The sequence below is a fragment of the Episyrphus balteatus genome, chromosome 1 (genome assembly GCF_945859705.1).
Source record: "Episyrphus balteatus chromosome 1, idEpiBalt1.1, whole genome shotgun sequence".
Classification (NCBI taxonomy): domain Eukaryota; kingdom Metazoa; phylum Arthropoda; class Insecta; order Diptera; family Syrphidae; genus Episyrphus; species Episyrphus balteatus.
In genome coordinates this window covers 47,370,121-47,388,520 of record NC_079134.1, presented here as the reverse complement: position 1 = coordinate 47,388,520, position 18,400 = coordinate 47,370,121, and the positions used below count along the sequence as shown (strand labels likewise).

The window sequence follows — 18,400 nt, the reverse complement described above, 5'->3', positions numbered from 1 at the left end:
AAAATACATCATGTTTAGCTTAGACTCTCTTCTATCTAAAAAATGTCGGGTGCCACCCCGCAAATGTATACAAGTACTCGGCAACCCTACTCAAATGCTAAAAAACCCAAAAATCACTTGTTTTTTGGCCAAAGTGTATAATATTGGATAGAGTTAAAGGCTATAAAATACATCCTGTATAGCTTAGACTCTCTTCTATCTAAAAAATGTCGGGTGCCACCCCGCAAATGTAGACAAGTACTCGGCAACCCTACTCAAATGCTAAAAAACCCAAAAATCACTTGTTTTTTGGGCAAAGTGTATAATATTTGATCGAGTTAAAGGCTATAAAATACATCCTGTATAGCTTAGACTCTCTTCTATCTAAAAAATGTCGGGTGCCAGCCCGCAAATGTATACAAGTACTCGGCAACCCTACTCAAATGCTAAAAAACCCAAAAATCACTTGTTTTTTGGCCAAAGTGTATAATATTGGATAGAGTTAAAGGCTATAAAATACATCCTGTATAGCTTAGACTCTCTTCTATCTAAAAAATGTCGGGTGCCACCCCGCAAATGTAGACAAGTACTCGGCAACCCTACTCAAATGCTAAAAAACGCAGAAACCACTTGTTTTTTGGCCAAAGTGTATAATATTTGATCGAGTTAAAGGCTGTAAAATACATCATGTTTAGCTAAGACTCTCTTCTATCTAAAAAATGTCGGGTGCCTCCCCGCAAATGCAGACAAGTACTCGGGTTGCCGAGTACTTGTCTGCATTTGTGGGGTGGCACCCGACATTTTTTAGATAGAAGAGAGTCTAAGCTAAACATAATGTATTTTACAGCCTTTAACTCGATCAAATATTATACACTTTGCCCAAAAAACAAGTGATTTTTGGGTTTTTTAGCATTTGAGTAGGGTTGCCGAGTACTTGTCTGCATTTGCGAGGTGGCACCCGACATTTTTTAGATAGAAGGGAGTCTTAGCTAAACATGATGTATTTTATAGTCTTTAACTCGATCAAATATTATACACTTTGCCCAAAAAACAAGTGATTTTTGGGTTTTTTAGCATTTGAGTAGGGTTGCCGAGTACTTGTCTACATTTGCGGGATGGCACCCGACATTTTTTAGATAGAAGAGAGTCTAAGCTAAACATAATGTATTTTACAGCCTTTAACTCGATCAAATATTATACACTTTGCCCAAAAAACAAGTGATTTTTGGGTTTTTTAGCATTTGAGTAGGGTTGCCGAGTACTTGTCTACATTTGCGGGGTGGCACCCGACATTTTTTAGATAGAAGAGAGTCTAAGCTATACAGGATGTATTTTATAGCCTTTAACTCTAGCCAATATTATACACTTTGGCCAAAAAACAAGTGATTTTTGGGTTTTTTAGCATTTGAGTAGGGTTGCCGAGTACTTGTCTACATTTGCGGGGTGGCACCCGACATTTTTTAGATAGAAGAGAGTCTTAGCTAAACATGATGTATTTTACAGCCTTTAACTCGGTCAAATATTATACACTTTGGCCAAAAAACAAGTGATTTTTGCGTTTTTTAGCATTTGAGTAGGGTTGCCGAGTACTTGTCTGCATTTGCGAGGTGGCACCCGACATTTTTTAGATAGAAGGGAGTATTATCTAAAATATGGCGTATAGTTTAGCTTTCTAGTGCATAAAAAGTTATACTGTTTTCTGCAAAGAAGATTTTTGTCAGTGTTGTATTCATTTGAATGGGGTTGCCACATTTGTAGGGTTACGTTCTTTATATTATTTTATTATTTTTTTTTAATATTTTGACTTTCGTTTGGCATTTAAAAAAAAACTTTTATCTGGCCAAATAACAAAGATATGAATGTATTAGTTATGTGACAATTTTTCCTTTCAAATAGGGTTGCCACATGGAAGTTCCCATTTTAGAAGTGGCAACCCTATTTTTTTATTTTCAGTATCAATTTATCTTTCATTTGACACCAATTTTAACCTCTAACCTTATGAGCTAAGTAACTCGACGGTCGCCTCTCCGACTATAATAATCGATAGCTTCCCGATTATGTGAATATGAATTTTTAATCAAAGCTATCAACGACCTTAAAAGAATTTATTTATATATAAGAAAAGTCACCAAATTTGTTAAAGAACTTATGGAATATTTTATTATTTTATAAATTTATTTAAATATTTGCATTCAATTTTCCTGAACTATCGGAAAAAAACAATTTTAACCAGTTAACTTTGCAGAGCACTGTAAATAATGTTTTAGAGGAGACGCTTTTTTTTTATTTATCGAGGTTGTTAGAAAAACGAATCCCTGTAATAAAAAAATGTGTTCTCAATGATTTGTGTGGTACGTATGATTGGATTAAGAATTTTTTGATTAGGTAAAGTGGTCGGGCTAAATAAACGCTTTTATACTAGATGCTTGCTTGATATCTCTAACTTCAAAATCACAATTGAGTTCTCGTATCTCGGATGCTATTACCTGGTTCGAATATTTTCAAGAAGATAGGGTTGTAGGTGGCGTTAGTTTATACATACATACGCGAAAATTTGCCTGACAGCAGCGTGCATCTCTTCTTGATAAGTTTTTGAACAGCTCTAAGAAAAAAGTTTGAGGTAGTGACCAAAATAAACCAACTTCTGGGTTTATTCATGATTTTATTTTTTGCACTTTCCAATTTGGTGTTAATATAATTATTTATCTTACAAGAACGTTCTGTTTTAGGCCCTAATAGAAATCTTAGCTTTACTAATCAAGTTGATTTTGAATTTATATGCTTCCTATGTTTCAGTAGTTACAATGAAGGGAGGTTAATTAGATGTCTGTGGTTTCCTAGCAATATAAAATTTTTGAAAAGAGAACGAAAACGTTTGTTCCGATTGTTCAAGAGTAATAAATGTCCCTTTCGTTCTGAAGTGATGCTTCATACTTTGATTCGTAGTGACTTGCAAAGCACTATAACATCTGCAGCTTTTTAATTAAAATTATCATATCGCTCATTTACTTGAATATTGTCATAACTCAAAAATCACGGGTTTTTAGTTATTAATGCAGAAGTTATTGAAAAAAAAACTGACGGAAAAGGAGCACTAGTTTTTTTTAGAACCAAACTTTTTACATACAAAAATAGATCGATACAAAATTTCAAACTCGTTTTCTGAAAAAAAAAAAACAGTTTTTTTTAGGTTATGAAAGTGTTCCAGTAAATGAGCGATATAATTTTGAAAAAGATTCTAGATTTCTAAAATTCTCCTTTAATTTTTTTTTTTCTATTTTAATACTTTTGAGCCAGGCAAAATAGTAAATGAAATCGCATTTTTTAATCGAAATCAAAAGTTTGTGAGAAATATGAAAAAATGTCATATTTTTGGTTAAAATGAGTAAAAATTGAGCTCTTAAATAAAAAGGGTACCAACATCTTTTCCAAGACGGTGGCTGGTCCCGAAATCCTATCATCTCAACAAATTCATTTTTATGATAAGCACATACATTTATGTAGGTACACCCGACCACTTTCAAAAAAAAAAAACATTGGCATAATGGTAATTTACAGCTCTGAATAGAAGTCATAAAATTTCCGCTATAATATAGGCCCGTCTAAGAAGGTCAAAATTAATCTTAATTCTATTTTTTTTTAATTCTATGATGTATTTTAAAAAGTCCATTTTCGAAAAAAAAAAAAATATTTTGCAATAGAAACTCGTTCCAAATAATTTACCATGTTGTGTAAGGTAAAAACTTGAATTTCGGCCAAATTCTGAACTTTCTGCAATTTCAATCAAAGAATCATACATTTCTGATAAATTAACTTTAAGACGCGTAATCCCCCTTGTTGCACAGTATAGAGCAAGAATAAATGGAATATGCAGAATTTTAACCTAAAGAAAATAACCAAAATTATTTCCTTAACAAAATAACCAAAATTATTTCCTTAACAAAAATTTTTTTTTCCACGAATTTTAATTCTTATCAACTATCAATTACACAGCCACACAAAAAAATATAAAAGTTCTGACCTGGGGTTGCGACTAGGTTTTTCATATAGTTTTTGGGTCGCTGAAACCGAATCCGAAGTCCGTTTTGCTCCATCACGTCAGGTTTTCGAGATAACCTCATAAAATGTCACGAAAACAAAAAAAATTTTTCTCTGATCTGGGTGTGCGAATATGTTAATCATATAGTTTTTGGATCGCTGAATCCAGATTCGAAGTCAATTTCGCCCTATCACGTCAAATTTCTGAGATCCCCAAAAAAATGTCAAAACCAAAAAAACAAAAGTTCTTATCTGGGGTTGCGACTAAGTTTTTCATATAGTTTTTGGGTCGCTGAAACCGAATCCGAAGTCTATTTTGGCGTATCACGTCAGGTTTTTGAAATATCCTCAAAAAATGTATAAACTAAAAAAAAAAGTTCTTTTCTGACATTTTTTGAGGATATCTCAAAAACCTGACGTGATACGGCAAAATAGAGTTTGGATTCGGTTTAAGCAACCCAAAAACTATATGAAAAACTTAGACGCAACACTAGATAAGAAATTTTGTTTTTTTGGTTTTGACATTTTTTTGAGGATATCTCAGAAACCTGACGTGATAGGGCAAAATTGACTTCGAATCTGGATTCAGCGATCCAAAAACTATATGATTAACATATTCGCATATCCAGATCAGAGAAATTTTTTTTTTGTTTTCGTGACATTTTTTGAGGTTATCTCAAAAACCTGACGTGATGGGGCAAAACTATATGAAAAACTTAGTCGCAACCCCAGGTCAGAACTTTTATTTTTTTTTTTTGTGGCTGTGTTATTGATTGTTGCGAATCGCAATACGGGTAATTATTTTATGAACCCTTTGAGTGGTAGTTTTCATGACAGATGGAACTTTAATACCAAATTTTATTATCATTTTTAAAAACTTTCTACCAATTTTTAGCCTATTAGAAAATTAGAAAATATTGTCGAAAAAAAAAAATTAATTACATAATTTTAATAACAAAACTTAGCAAAACGTAATGAATATGTTATATTATGTTCAAATTTTTGAGACACCAAAGAACAGCTGCAAATATTTCGCAAATTGTTTTTATATCGATTAAGATTCTACTGTTTTTTTCCATCAAATATTATTTTCTCGTTATCTGCGTTTGGTTTCTTTTTTTTTAATGCAAACTTACTAATGGCCTTTGTAGCTTTTATTTTATATACATTTTTGTTTTAATATTATCTACTAATGACCTTATTTTTGTCGATTCAGTTACCAGTAATATATCTCCAGCTGAATTGTGTACAAACCATAGCCTTATAGTATGAAAGGTAAAGTTGACATTTCACAGTCTTCTCCACACAGTACCAGTAAAAAATTAAATAAATAATAATTTAATTAATTCTTTGATGAAGCAAACAATAAATTGTTTTATATTATAAATCACATTGTTACATTTCCTTCCCTTGGCAACTTTGCTGTTTGTACTATAATGTTGCAGCCTAGTCTTATCAATCTTTCTTGTTTGTTTCAGAAAAAACTTACTTTGGCTAGACGTTCTGGATCCATTACTTTTTATTTTGATAAAGTTTTTTTTTTATTTATGAAAGGAAAGATTAAAAGTACCTACGCACTGTAATTGTACAGTAAATAGAAACCTTTTTTTAACCTTATGAGTCGTATATTTGCAGAGGGTTCCACAAAATTTGATTGAATTTTTCAATAAGAGAACAAAAGTTTTAAATGATTATAAAAGTAATGTTTCGAATTTTAAGATTTTGATGAGATAATGATAATGATAAAATTGTTTCTTTGAGACATAATCTACCAAATTTTAACGCGAATTTGTTTTTACACAGAGAAAAATATGACCCGCTAAAAACTAACAGATTGCCATATTGTTTTACCGTCCATACATTTCATAAGGAAATCTTATTAAAATCAACGATTAATAAGGTTTTTTTAAGGAGATTTCTTATTATTTTTATAGAGAAAATCTTATTAAAATTTGACTGAAAAGTTGATTTTTTTTTGCAACTTAGCACTAGAACAAAAATCGCGATCAATATTTTCATGGCAGGTTGGTTCAGGTGGTAAGGTGGGCGACTAATGATTTGAAGTCTCCAGTTCGATTCCCAGCCTGGTCATCGTTTTTTTTATTTTTTTGCAGATTTTAAAACAATAAGGAAAACCCGATTGTTTTAATAAGGTTTCCTTCTTGGATGAAAACCATAGAGAAATCTTATTGTTTTTGTTCTATTTTATGTGGTCTATTTTTCTCTGTGTATATGATGCTTTAACACTCTTACATTCTGTAATATTTAAGATTTCCTATGTTTTATTCTATTTTTTACCAACAGAAAAAGGTTTTATAGTAATAATTATAAACTTATCGAATGTGTATTTGTGTATATGTACATATTGAATTTATATCTAGGTGATTTTGGACATCCATTCACTAATCAATTTGGCGGTATAGGTGTTACAACATGGTTTCATGCTGGTGCATCAACATCTGGGGCAACATCTTCCAATAACAGCCGTTCAGCTTCAAGTGGTCAACAGCCACTAGGTTCATTCACTGCAAACATAATTTTTAATTGTTACCTGTTTTCCTATTTCATAAATATCAATATTTTAATATAAAATAACTCTTTCCAACTTGACGAAAAACCTTTTATCTTCTCTTGACATTAATGTTAATTTTCTAAACTTTTTTCAAATTATTTTTTTTATTATAGATATTGTAAATAGATACATTTAATGTGAATGATATTTTATACAATTTAGTTTTGTTATTTTTTATGTGAAAGTTTTCAAATTTTCTCACATCATCCAAAAAACAATGCATTACCATAAATTCCAAATTTATTGCTCTATACCTACCTACTTTACTGAACTCTGTGGCCAAATTTGTTTTTGGCTTCTGATATTAAAAACAAAAAAATTAAACAAGATTTTTAATTTAGCTGTAAGTTTATTTTTTAAAAGGGTTTTTCGGGCTGGGAAAATATTGGAGGTACCCAATATCCAAATAAACGATAAATTTTATAAGAAGAGGTTCTTTTGAAGGTCATAGTACTTAAAATACTTTCTTTAACTCAAAGAAATACTTTTTTCAGCAAGGAAAGTTTCAAAAATTTAAGACATAAGATCTCAAACGATCTCCCAATAATATACTTTTCAAAACTACACGAAAAATTTTTGGGATTTTTTTTTTTTTTGGTTTTTGGGACTTTCATATTTTAATTCGAGTTTTATTTCATGACAAAACGGAGCTCCTATGAAATTGGGCTAGGAATTAATCTTAAGAAAATTTGAAATTGGAAGTGGTGATCCTGATAATTGGCGTGGGTAAAGTGCATTTTACATCTAATTATAATAAACACGATATTATTGTCAAATTAAAAGTAAAAATATTTTTTTTTTTCAAAGGTGGTGGTCAGTTATGTTTTTTGATTAAAGTCTTCTTTTTTGTGTCTTGGTTTTTTTGGTTGTCAAATTAAGAAATTTTTTCATTTTAAAAAAATATAACAATCACTTACATTTAGATACAACGTTATTTTGAAAGCCTTTGTAAATGTAACACAATTTGTCATCTCTAATAACCATCAAGCATTCAATCCTTTAATAAACAAAATAGACCACATATAATAGAACAAAAACAATAAGATTTCTCTATGGTTTTCACCCAAAAAGCAGAAATCTTATTAAAAATTAAATCATTCCGGTTTTCCTTACTGTTTTAAAATCTGCATTTTGTAGGGTTTTGCTATGAAAAAAATAAATACGATAATGTCAGAGATCGCACTAAAGTCTTCAACTTTCTAGTCGCACACCTTACCACCTATGGAAAAACATTTTTAGTCGTTGATTTTAATAAGTAAAACGTCATGCTTAAATCAACGTTAGTTGAATTATTGGACAGTTTTTTTTTAAGTACTTTGCAACTTTTTTTTGAGTTTTTTTAACAACTGTCAAAACTACTTTAAAACTTAATTTAATAAATTGATATTTCTTAACCTATTTTAGTAACAACGTTTAAATGTGAAAATTCATATTGTGATTAGTGATTCACAACTTATAATGTTTTTCAATTTAATTGAAATGTGGGACAACGTTTGTTTTTTTGAAACCATATCGCTAACGAAAGGTATTAACAATATATTGGCGAAGTATTTGTGTTAAATACACGCATACTTTTCTTTTATGACTGCAGGAACAAATGGTTGATAAACACAATAATTTTTACTTAAAAAAAGCACATATCTTGATCCTACTTCAAGGGTCAGCCAACTTCACATATGACCCAGGATTTTATACCGTCGTAATTTTGTACAGCTACTTTTGAAATCCAGAAGACTATGTGTGTGGTCTGTGGGTGACAAAGTTACCCATGCAGTGGCAACGTAACCCCGTTTTATTGCACCACAAAATTGTTTGATTTGTCCTAGTTGAAACTTGATTCAAATATGGTTTCCTTTCAACAACACCTTTCAAAGGTTTTCAAAGTTAGTCAATAACGAACGTTGTTTTTTTTTTCGTTTTTAATATACCTGACGCCAAGTCAAACAAGATAATGTAGTTAGATGATTGTAGATGATTTTACCAAAGTTGTATTTTAACTTTAGTCCAACTTTATTTTCAAATTGAACCATTGTCTGAACTGGAAAATAAAATATATAAAATGAACTGTTGCAGATGCATATTTTTTTTTTTTTTTTTTGTTTTTTGTAATCTAACTGCTCCCGATGCAGTTTTGACATAAAAAAATCGTGTGAACAAATATGGTCAAAATATGTAATTTGTTATTAGATATGACTCGCAATTAAAAAAAAATGTTACTCATACACCCGAGTGGCTCAAATAGTTAATGAGTTTTCTTTATGTTTTGGAACGGTAATTATTTTATTTAATTTTTTTTTATTTTAATAAGGTCATTCAATCTTTCTTTGAAATAACATATTAAGTTTCAGAAGGTTCATTAATATCCCTTTAATAATACGAAACTGAGGTTTGTATTTGCTGTTAGAATCAGATCTTTAATATTCAAAATGAATGCTTACTGCACTTTTGTGCTTGAACTGAATTTAAGTGAACAAATTGTATCAATAAATGGCTTTTAAAGATTTGGGTTCGTTAAACATAATCACTTATAAAGAAGATTAACACAAAAGCGTTTCAGGTGAACGTAAATATTTGAGAATCGTGTCAGCAAATGGGTTTAAATTTGTTTTACCTTATTTGATAAACAAAAACTTTAAAAACCTATATAGCTTATAGCAAATAAATTCTAAGATCTTTAAGTATTTAGTTTTAATGAGGATTAGAATTCTTAAAATATTATAATAGAATTTTTTCATAATAAATTATTTTACTCTTACCTGTTCCTAATCCTGACAAAAGTAATTTATAAATATAGGTACTCGTACAAAACAATTTGTTTCTTTATTTAACTTATTATGATTTATCTCAGGCATATGTAATTATTTGTATTTTCCATCTTTAAAGAAAGATAAGGTATTTGTTTTGTTCTTAAGTAATAATTATTCAGCTCTCAGTGACTGAAGAATTTTATTATCTTTGCAACGTGATATTAGCGAAAATCCATCTTATTAAAAAAAAAATATATATATTATGTATTATATTATCACAATTCCAGTGGATGAACATTTAAGTCCATCAACAATGCATTTATCTGCAAATAGTTCATATAAATCAACTGGAATAAATGACAACGGAAATGGAAGATTTTTATCAATACCTGGAAATGGTAAAAACAAATAAATTCTATAGAAAATGAGTTGTTAATATACAATTTACTGCATATTCTTAGATACATTTAAATATTCAAAATCGGTTTGAAAAATATATTCAAAAATTATATAATATTAATATGGGAATAAAAAAAATAAATTGACTTAATAAAAACTTGAATTAAAAAATACTGCATGTGCTTGCTTACTAACAACATTCCCACATTGCTTTCGTCATTGAAAAATTCTAAAAAATCATTCTATTAAATGTACACTAAAACCCACAATTTCTCATATTCGTCACATTTTAACTATTTAAAGCATGCTTTTTGCACAACATTCTGAAAAATGTTAGCTAGAAATGTTTATCTTGAACTTTGAAATTTAAAAAAAATATTCAACATTATTGCATTTTTATTTTCACAATTTAGATGACATGATCAAGAGTCCAAGCAGTCAATCAATGACAAGAAATATAAGCTCCAATGAACTCAGTGACCATCGTGGTAACACACATTTTATGAGGAAAATACCGCCAGGAGCTGAGGCTAGTAACATTCTAGTGGGCGAAGTTGATTTTCTTGAAAAAATCTTGTCAGGATTTATAAGATTACATTCGGCAGCCGTAATGGGCGATTTGACAGAAGTTCCAGTTCCAACAAGGTAAGTTTTAATTACGCTATAATTTTTACTATAGGAAAATATCTTATATTTTATTGAACAGAAATTGGATATTTTTCAGCAAAGATTATATTATTTTACAGTTGAAGTCGATTAATTCGTGTTTGTTTTTAAAATTCTAGTTTTACTTATACCCCAGTCAAAGCGTCATTTGACCTTGTGCACAGAGGCACTGTCAGTTTTTATTTCATGGATCGATAGGGGTATGTTTGAAAGGCTTAACCCCAATTTCTCACCACCTGATCATTCTTTTTAGCGGAGTTATTCACAAAAATGCATTTTTTGGGATATTTTACTTCTAAGCTAATATCTTTGCTCCAAATCGTCGTAGACCAGAAAATAAACATACATTCTCTTCCTTATAATATTTGCTATCGTTGTATGTAATTTCATTATATTCGAGTAAGTAAATACAAAATGGCAGCCATTTAAAGTCAAATTCTTCTTGTTAAAAAACGTCGTTTTTTCCGACGCTTTGACTGGAGTATTAGCCTGGGGCTTAGCTAATGTTATTTTTCCGTAGCCACAGTTTAAACAGGGTTTATAAATACGCCCCGCTTTGATTATACTGTACCTATTGAGGTTCGCTCCAACAAAATGAAAAACATTAAAAATGTTTTAAACCTACAATTTAAAACTGTAAGGAACGTTTTCGAATTTTTTTTTTCAATTTTGTCTCTATCGGCACATATTTTAATAGTAAATAATTTCATATATTTTATTAATTCGGTAAAATTTCAAATGAAAATTCTTTAGACATTTAATTTTTATAAAGTAAGAACAAATGTGCACCAATACGGTTCCCTTGAAGAACAAGAACCAGAAAACTGTCCATAAAATAGGACAGTTATCTGATTCTTTCACAGTAAATAGATGTAAAATTATTAAAAATGGAGTTTCACATTCGAATTAAAATTTCTTCAAGAGATTGTAAAAAAAAACTTTCAAGTCCACAAAATGTTGCTGTTATAAGTATCACAACAAAAACATAAATGTTAAAAAGAGAGCCAAGTTCTAGTATATTAAAATTATGCTTGCACAAAAAGGACTGAGATGTAAAAGTGTACCAAGTTCTAAAGTTTGGTTTGAAATTTGTATATCAATTAAATTTTTATTGTTTACTTGACAATTTTTCTTTTTTTTTATTCAAGGTTATTTGATTATAGGCTTCCATTTTTCTTTGTTTTTGTAAGGCAGTTTTGTTCGTATATCTAAGATTGGGGACCACACCCTCTGATTAGAGAATGCCTATTTTTTAAATGTTTATTTTGCTTATGCAACAATATAAGATTCTAGAGCACATGTGATAGATATTTGATAAAAATTCAGTAAAAATGGGCGGTTACCACGCCCCCTTGCTAAAATTCTCAAATTACATTTTTTCCTTTGTATAAACTACCAGCTTTACCATTCTACCAAGTTTCAAGATTCTACGATAATCAGAAGTGCTCTAAAATATTTGATGAAGATTCAGTGAAAATGGGCGGTTACCACGCCCCCTGAATTGAAATTCCCTTGTATGTACCACAAGACCCCTCACTGTACCAAATTACAAGTTTCTACGACAGCGGCAAGTTCTCCATAATTTTGATGATCTGTCAGTGAGTGAGTGAGTGAGTGAGTGAGTCAGCCAGTCAGTTACGGTTTTTGTGATTTTTGAAGCTCCATATCTCAGAAACTACTCACCTTAAGCAACTGAAATTTTATGAGGAGTTTGTTTTTGTCTAGTTCAACAAATGGAATGGGAGGAAGAGAGACCTTCCCTTTTCATTATTCTGCTGCTAACACATTTTACTGCAAAAAAAAAAAAAAAAAAACAATTGAAATTGAAGGTACCCTACGCTCAAAACAAATTCTTATTTGATGCCAGATTTTGATATAGCACGAATTTAATGTACAAGTGAAATTTTTTTCCTAAAAAGCGAGATTAGTTTGCAGGATTTTGAAAATGCGAGATTTTGTTATGTAAGATGTGCTTTTTGCAAAAATGCGATATTTCGTTAGCTGATAGATTTTAAATGAAGATTTTATTTGGTTTGGTCAAAGTTCTCCCGAGGGTAAAAATGCTTTTCTTAAAACTCTCCTTTTCAAAATTCTGTGTTTCATTTTATTTGATAAATTATAAAATTTGAAAATATTAAAAAAAAAGTGTTCAATGTTAAATATTTTCGAAAAATAACACGGTGTTACAAAAATGAGGTTTTAAAATATACGCGGGCGGAGACCTATCAGGTTTTGTAGAGCTAGTCGCACTGAATACGAAACGGTATTTGAAAATCCCCTAACACCCCCAAAATCTGGAGTTACGGGCAAAAAACGGTTTTTTGGGCCTTCACCCATTCAAAAAATAGTATAAAATGAGTTTTCAAAAATTTTTTTTCCCCTATTTTCAACTTTGAAATCGATTATTTCAAAAACTATTGGTAATATTATATTGATTTAAAAATTAGAATCAAATGCACAATTTTGCCTTTTGGAAATGGTATCATTTATTCCTGTAAGTGTTGCAGTTGTTTTTTAATAATTTTTTTTTATTTTGATAATTTTTTTTTAGAAAAATGCCCTTCCCACCTAAACGGGGGGAGATAGACCCCCCTCCCAAAGAAAAAAAATGTTTGTATTGAGCTCCTCTACAAAAACCCTTCATCAAATCCTGGCGTCCAACTTATCCTACTACGTGCCGAAACAACATTTTTGTTCTATACCTAAAAGTTCGAATTTCTGTATCTGGGTTGAAATCGAAAATTTTTTTTTTCTAAGCCAATTTTGAAGTGATTTTCATAAAAAATACCTCGATCAATTGGGAAATAGATATAGTTTTAGAATATATTTTTTAAATAGCATGTTGTTTTGAAAACATATACTTTAAATTGATGCCGAAGTTGGGCCAATGACAAAAAAAATTGAATTTTTGAACTTTGACATCTTATAAATTCTAAGTGGTTTAACCGAGTTACATGTTTTAAACATTGTTAAAAAGGTATATTTATCTTCTATCAGAAACTATAAAAAAATCGAAAATGGGTAAAAAATTGTCGAAGCTAGAATTTTTTCAATGGGTGAATGCCCAAAAAACCGTTTTTTGTCCGTAACTTCAGATTTTGGGGGTGTTAGGGGATTTTCAAATACCGTTTCGTATTCAGTGCGACTAGCTCTACAAAACCTGATAGGTCTCCGCCCGCGTATATTTTGAGTGTTACACCGTGTAATTAAAAATTTATTGATTTACTAATATAAGAAAACCAACCTATGCATTTAAACACTTAGGAAAGTACTAAGGTTGAATTTCATTACTGAGGTTTGTTTTTGCTTAGTTAGCGCATATGAAAAAAAAAAAAAACAGAATTATCAGATATCGTTTGTTCAAGTATTTATATGTAAGAAGAATTTTCAAAAACAGAATTTTTAAAAACAGAATTTTTACAACCAGAATTTTGTAGTCCGTATTTTGACTCGCTCCTTAATTTTCAATTCGTAAAAGAGTCCCTTTTACGTATGTACGTTTTCTAAAAGAGATGGTCAAAATGTAATGGTCGATATATTTTCACATTTTTTACACATTTTGATTGAATTGAGAAACAAAAATTTTCCTCCGTTTTATTGACAATTTTTTTTTTTTCAAAATTTTGATTTTTAGAATTAATTTTTCAAAAACTGTGCCATAAAATGGATTTATTTCAAATGAAAAAAAGACGAGGTTTTTGACTTAAAAAAAGTAGACTTAAAAGCAGTAGATTTTTAATACTTTTTTTCCAAATTGAGTCAAGTTTTTATTAAATTGATTTTTTTCTCGTCTTGACTAAATCTACATGCTCTAGCTTTTTGAAACATTCCTCTTGAATCACCCTGCATAATGTTCCGAGTTTTATTTTATTTTTTCTTACAGATTTCTCTTCATATTACTCGGTCCACCGGGCAGCAATAGTAATTTCCATGAAATTGGTCGTGCCATGGCAACCCTCATGTCTGATGAAATATTTCACGAAGTCGCATACAGAGCACGCAAACGTGATCATCTATTAGCTGGCATAGATGAATTTCTCGACGCTGTTACAGTATTACCACCCGGTGAATGGGATCCAACTATACGTATTGAACCACCTGCAGCAATACCATCACAAGAAGTACGAAAACGTCCGCCCGAAGCTCACAAAGAAGAAGTGGACGAAGAAGAGGAAGAACAACGTTTGCGTGAGGAATCGGGTTTATCCCGAACGGGACGGCTATTTGGTGGTCTAATAAATGATTTCAAAAGAAAAGCACCTTGGTATTGGTCAGATTTTACAGATGCTCTGTCACTACAGTGCGTAGCATCATGGATATTTTTATACTTTGCTTGTCTTTCACCGATTATAACTTTCGGTGGGTTGCTGGGTGAAGCTACTGGAAAAAATATGGCTGCTATGGAGTCATTAGTATCGGGTTTTGTATGTGGAATGGGCTATGGATTTTTCTCGGGGCAACCGTTAACGATATTGGGATCGACTGGTCCGGTATTGGTTTTCGAAACGATAGTTTATGATTTTTGTCAGAATCAAGGATGGGATTATATGACTTTTCGGTTTTGGATTGGTACATGGATAACACTAATATTACTGATATTAGTTGCCATTGATGCAAGTGCCCTGGTTTGCTATATTACAAGATTTACGGAAGAAAACTTTGCGACCCTAATTGCATTTATTTTTATCTACAAGGTAAGTAAAACGTTATAATGTAAGAGCTTAGTTTAAGTTTGATGTGTTTTAGGCTGTCGAAAACGTTTTGGCGATTGGGAAAAAGTTCCCAATTCATCCAACGGTGCCGTATGACTGTGTTTGCACCCCACCTTTGGGTAGCAATTCGACAATCTTGGAATGGGCCAAATATGACAAAGGCCAGTGTCTGGTAAGAGCTATTATCTTTCAATCTCTGTAAAAGTCTAAGTTTTAAAGCTCTTTCGTTCTTAAGGTTCGTAGTGGAACTCTTCTCGGAATGGATTGTGATCAAACTGAAACAGCAAACGTTTTTCTGATGTCAGTCATTCTATTCTGTGGAACATTCGTGGTATCAGTGATTTTGAAGGACTTCAAGAACGCTCTATTCTTCCCATCAAATGTTCGTCAATTCATTAGTGATTTCTCTGTTATCATTGCTATCTTTTCGATGTCCTTCTTGGATGGTTTTATGAATATTCCAACACCAAAGTTAGAAGTCCCTCATGAATTTAAGCCAACTTTACATGAACGAGGCTGGGTTATTCCACTGTTCACCGCGAAAAATCCACTTTGGTCACCAATAATTGCTGTATTCCCAGCAATGTTGGGAACTATTTTGATATTTATGGATCAACAGATAACAGCTGTTATTATAAATCGCAAAGAAAATAAACTAAAAAAAGGTTGTGGCTATCACTTGGATCTATTTATCTTAGCTATATTGATACAGATTTGTAGTCTAATGGGATTACCATGGTAAATATTGACTGACAGACTTTTAGTATTCTAAAAATAAATTAAAATTAAATATTACAGGTTTGTTGCTGCAACAGTTTTAAGTATAAATCATGTCAATTCATTGAAAAAAGAATCAGAATGTGCTGCCCCAGGAGAGAAACCACAATTTTTGGGTGTTCGAGAGCAACGTGTTACTCATATTTTGATATTTTTAATGATTGGTGGATCGGTTCTCTTGACGCCACTATTGTCTCACATTCCTATGCCAGTGTTGTTTGGAGTTTTTCTGTATATGGGTGTGGCATCTTTGAAAGGACTGCAATTTTTCGACAGGATATTAATTATGCTAATGCCAGTGAAGTACCAACCGGATTATATGTTTTTGCGGCAGGTGAGTTAAAATGATTTTGAATGTTTTATGTAAAAGAGTTAATTACAAGTAAAGTAGCTTGATGATCCGTAATCAGGCTTTAGGTAGGTACGTTGATTTGGGACCATTATCTTTTGATCTGTGGATTAATGAAAATGCCTTGCGTAAAAAAGCGAACATTTTCATAGAAACAGTTTAAAAGTGATGGTGATTTAAGTGTAAGTTGAAGAAAGAGGTGAATTTTATGTAGAATGATCCAGTTTCACCAGCTACATCAACGACTTTAAACATTTATTGTTGCAGCCTGTTGGATTTCTCGAAGCACTTTTTTTAACATTTGCACTATTAAGACCTAAACATTCCAACATTCATTTTTGAATTTACTGAAGCCCAAGGTCTATTGATTCATTTGGATCGCTGTTTTGGTGTGGAGCTGAAATCGAGAGATCTCATTTCAAAACCATCGTAATTGGAATAAGAAAGAGTATAAAGTCATTTATCGGTGTTGAGAGTTCTTTAAACTCTTTGAATTGAAGATGTGGCCCCACCGCCCGGAAATGCTTCTTTAAAATAATGAGAATATAGCTATTTTCAAAAGTAAAAATCGCAAGGCCACTCAAATCAGAGTGTGACAACCAGTTCAAATAACCTCCTAGGTAAACAATTTTATGATTAATATCTCACTCAAAAAGTCCGTGAAATCGCTGCTTGAAATCAAATATGATGGATGAAATCAAACATCTTCCAGAGAAAAGTAAAATTTCCGGATATTGGTTCGAAATGTGCAGAATTCGCAGAAGCTAATCGATAATTTTCTCCAAAATTAAATCCGATGATCCCTATTCTTGGTACTAAACACCATATATTTTCACCAAAGTTAGAGCGCTGATGCGTGGTAGAAACTGGTAAATTTTTTGTTTAGGACATATTCAATAGCGTGAACCAAACGATTGCATTTCTAGGTGATATATACCAAGCATTTTTCGCTATTAGGTTTTCTGGCTTCAAAATTATGTAGCCTTCATTCTTGGACGATAACTATCTTTTAGAAGTGTAATTGCATGCAGGTGCAATTTAACGATAGCTTGAATGAAACGTTTTGAAATTCTCTGGGGCAACCTTATCGTGGACATATTTCCGGTATTCTGGAATACAACTAAGAATTCGATTTCTAGCCGAAACTTGAATTCGACGTTATCAGTTTTTTGAAAGTGGATATTACTGTTTTAATTACTACATATTATACATACTTACTTTAGGAGCAAAAAATTGGTTATAATTTCGTAGCTTTTTGGTGATTGTCAGTCAACTTGAATTGTACCTACCAAATTTGCTTTTACAGCAAGTATAAGTTTTTTTCAGTTCCTTGAGTACTTCATTAAGTTACTATGTATATTTCTTTAAAGAGGTTATTTTTACTTAAAGAAAGCAATATTTGTATTTTTTTCTATAGCTGTCCCCAATATTAATAGTTTTCCGGCCTTAGATTTCAAGTTTTTTTATGGTTTAATATCTATATTCAATTAAGTTTTTTATCATGTCCATAACGCTCTTTTCTTTGGCAATGTTTCAACATCTTGATTTTCTTATGCACATGCATAAGGTGACCTACCTACCAACACAGAAACTATAATTTAAATATGTACAAGTACATGGAGTATTTTATCGTCGCGGGTGGGACATTTGTACAGAGAATTTAAGGTCTACCTTCCAAATTGTACACAATATTGTACAAAATTAACAACAGTAAAGTTTATTGATAAATATATCATATTTTTGAAAGTAAACAATATATTTTCGACTGTCAGGGGTGGGACAAAAAAGAAGCGATTTTGAATACAGATTTTCTGCCAATCTATTTCAAATTTTTGTCAGGTGCTCTTTTAGTTCGAAATAAATACTTGTTATGCGGTAAGTGTATATATCCAAAATAGCAACTTTTGGACTTTTATTTGCTGATTACTTTGTCATCCCCGCTTACACAAAATTAAAAATTTCTTTAAAAAAAAGTAAACAGAATATGTTTGGGTTTTTGTTATTAAGGTGACACGCTTAGTTTTCAAAGAAATACAAGTTGAAAATAAGTTAAAAATCAAAAGAATGTAGGTACTCGTGCAAGGAAAAATTTAAACTTACAGAGACATCGTCCTATCCTTGTAGAATAGAAACTTAAAAGAATATTGAACTCAAGTTCCAA

At 31.2% G+C, this 18,400-nt stretch overlaps 1 protein-coding gene across 11 annotated transcripts in view; it reads left to right on the top strand.

Moving 5' to 3' along the window:
* Nucleotides 1-18,400, top strand: part of LOC129907084 (sodium bicarbonate cotransporter 3) — an 80,236-nt gene that overhangs the window by 47,016 nt on the left and 14,820 nt on the right. For 9 of the 11 annotated variants that reach the window (XM_055983139.1, XM_055983135.1, XM_055983138.1 and 6 more), the window contains 5 exons: nucleotides 10,149-10,380; nucleotides 14,285-15,095; nucleotides 15,148-15,285; nucleotides 15,349-15,851; nucleotides 15,912-16,224. In XM_055983139.1, coding sequence (XP_055839114.1) covers nucleotides 10,149-10,380; nucleotides 14,285-15,095; nucleotides 15,148-15,285; nucleotides 15,349-15,851; nucleotides 15,912-16,224 — 1,997 coding nt within the window. Of the gene's footprint in view, nucleotides 1-6,398; nucleotides 6,534-9,623; nucleotides 9,735-10,148; nucleotides 10,381-14,284; nucleotides 15,096-15,147; nucleotides 15,286-15,348; nucleotides 15,852-15,911; nucleotides 16,225-18,400 lie in introns of all 11 variants that reach the window. The other 2 variants (XM_055983132.1, XM_055983133.1) reach the window with 2 other exon arrangements.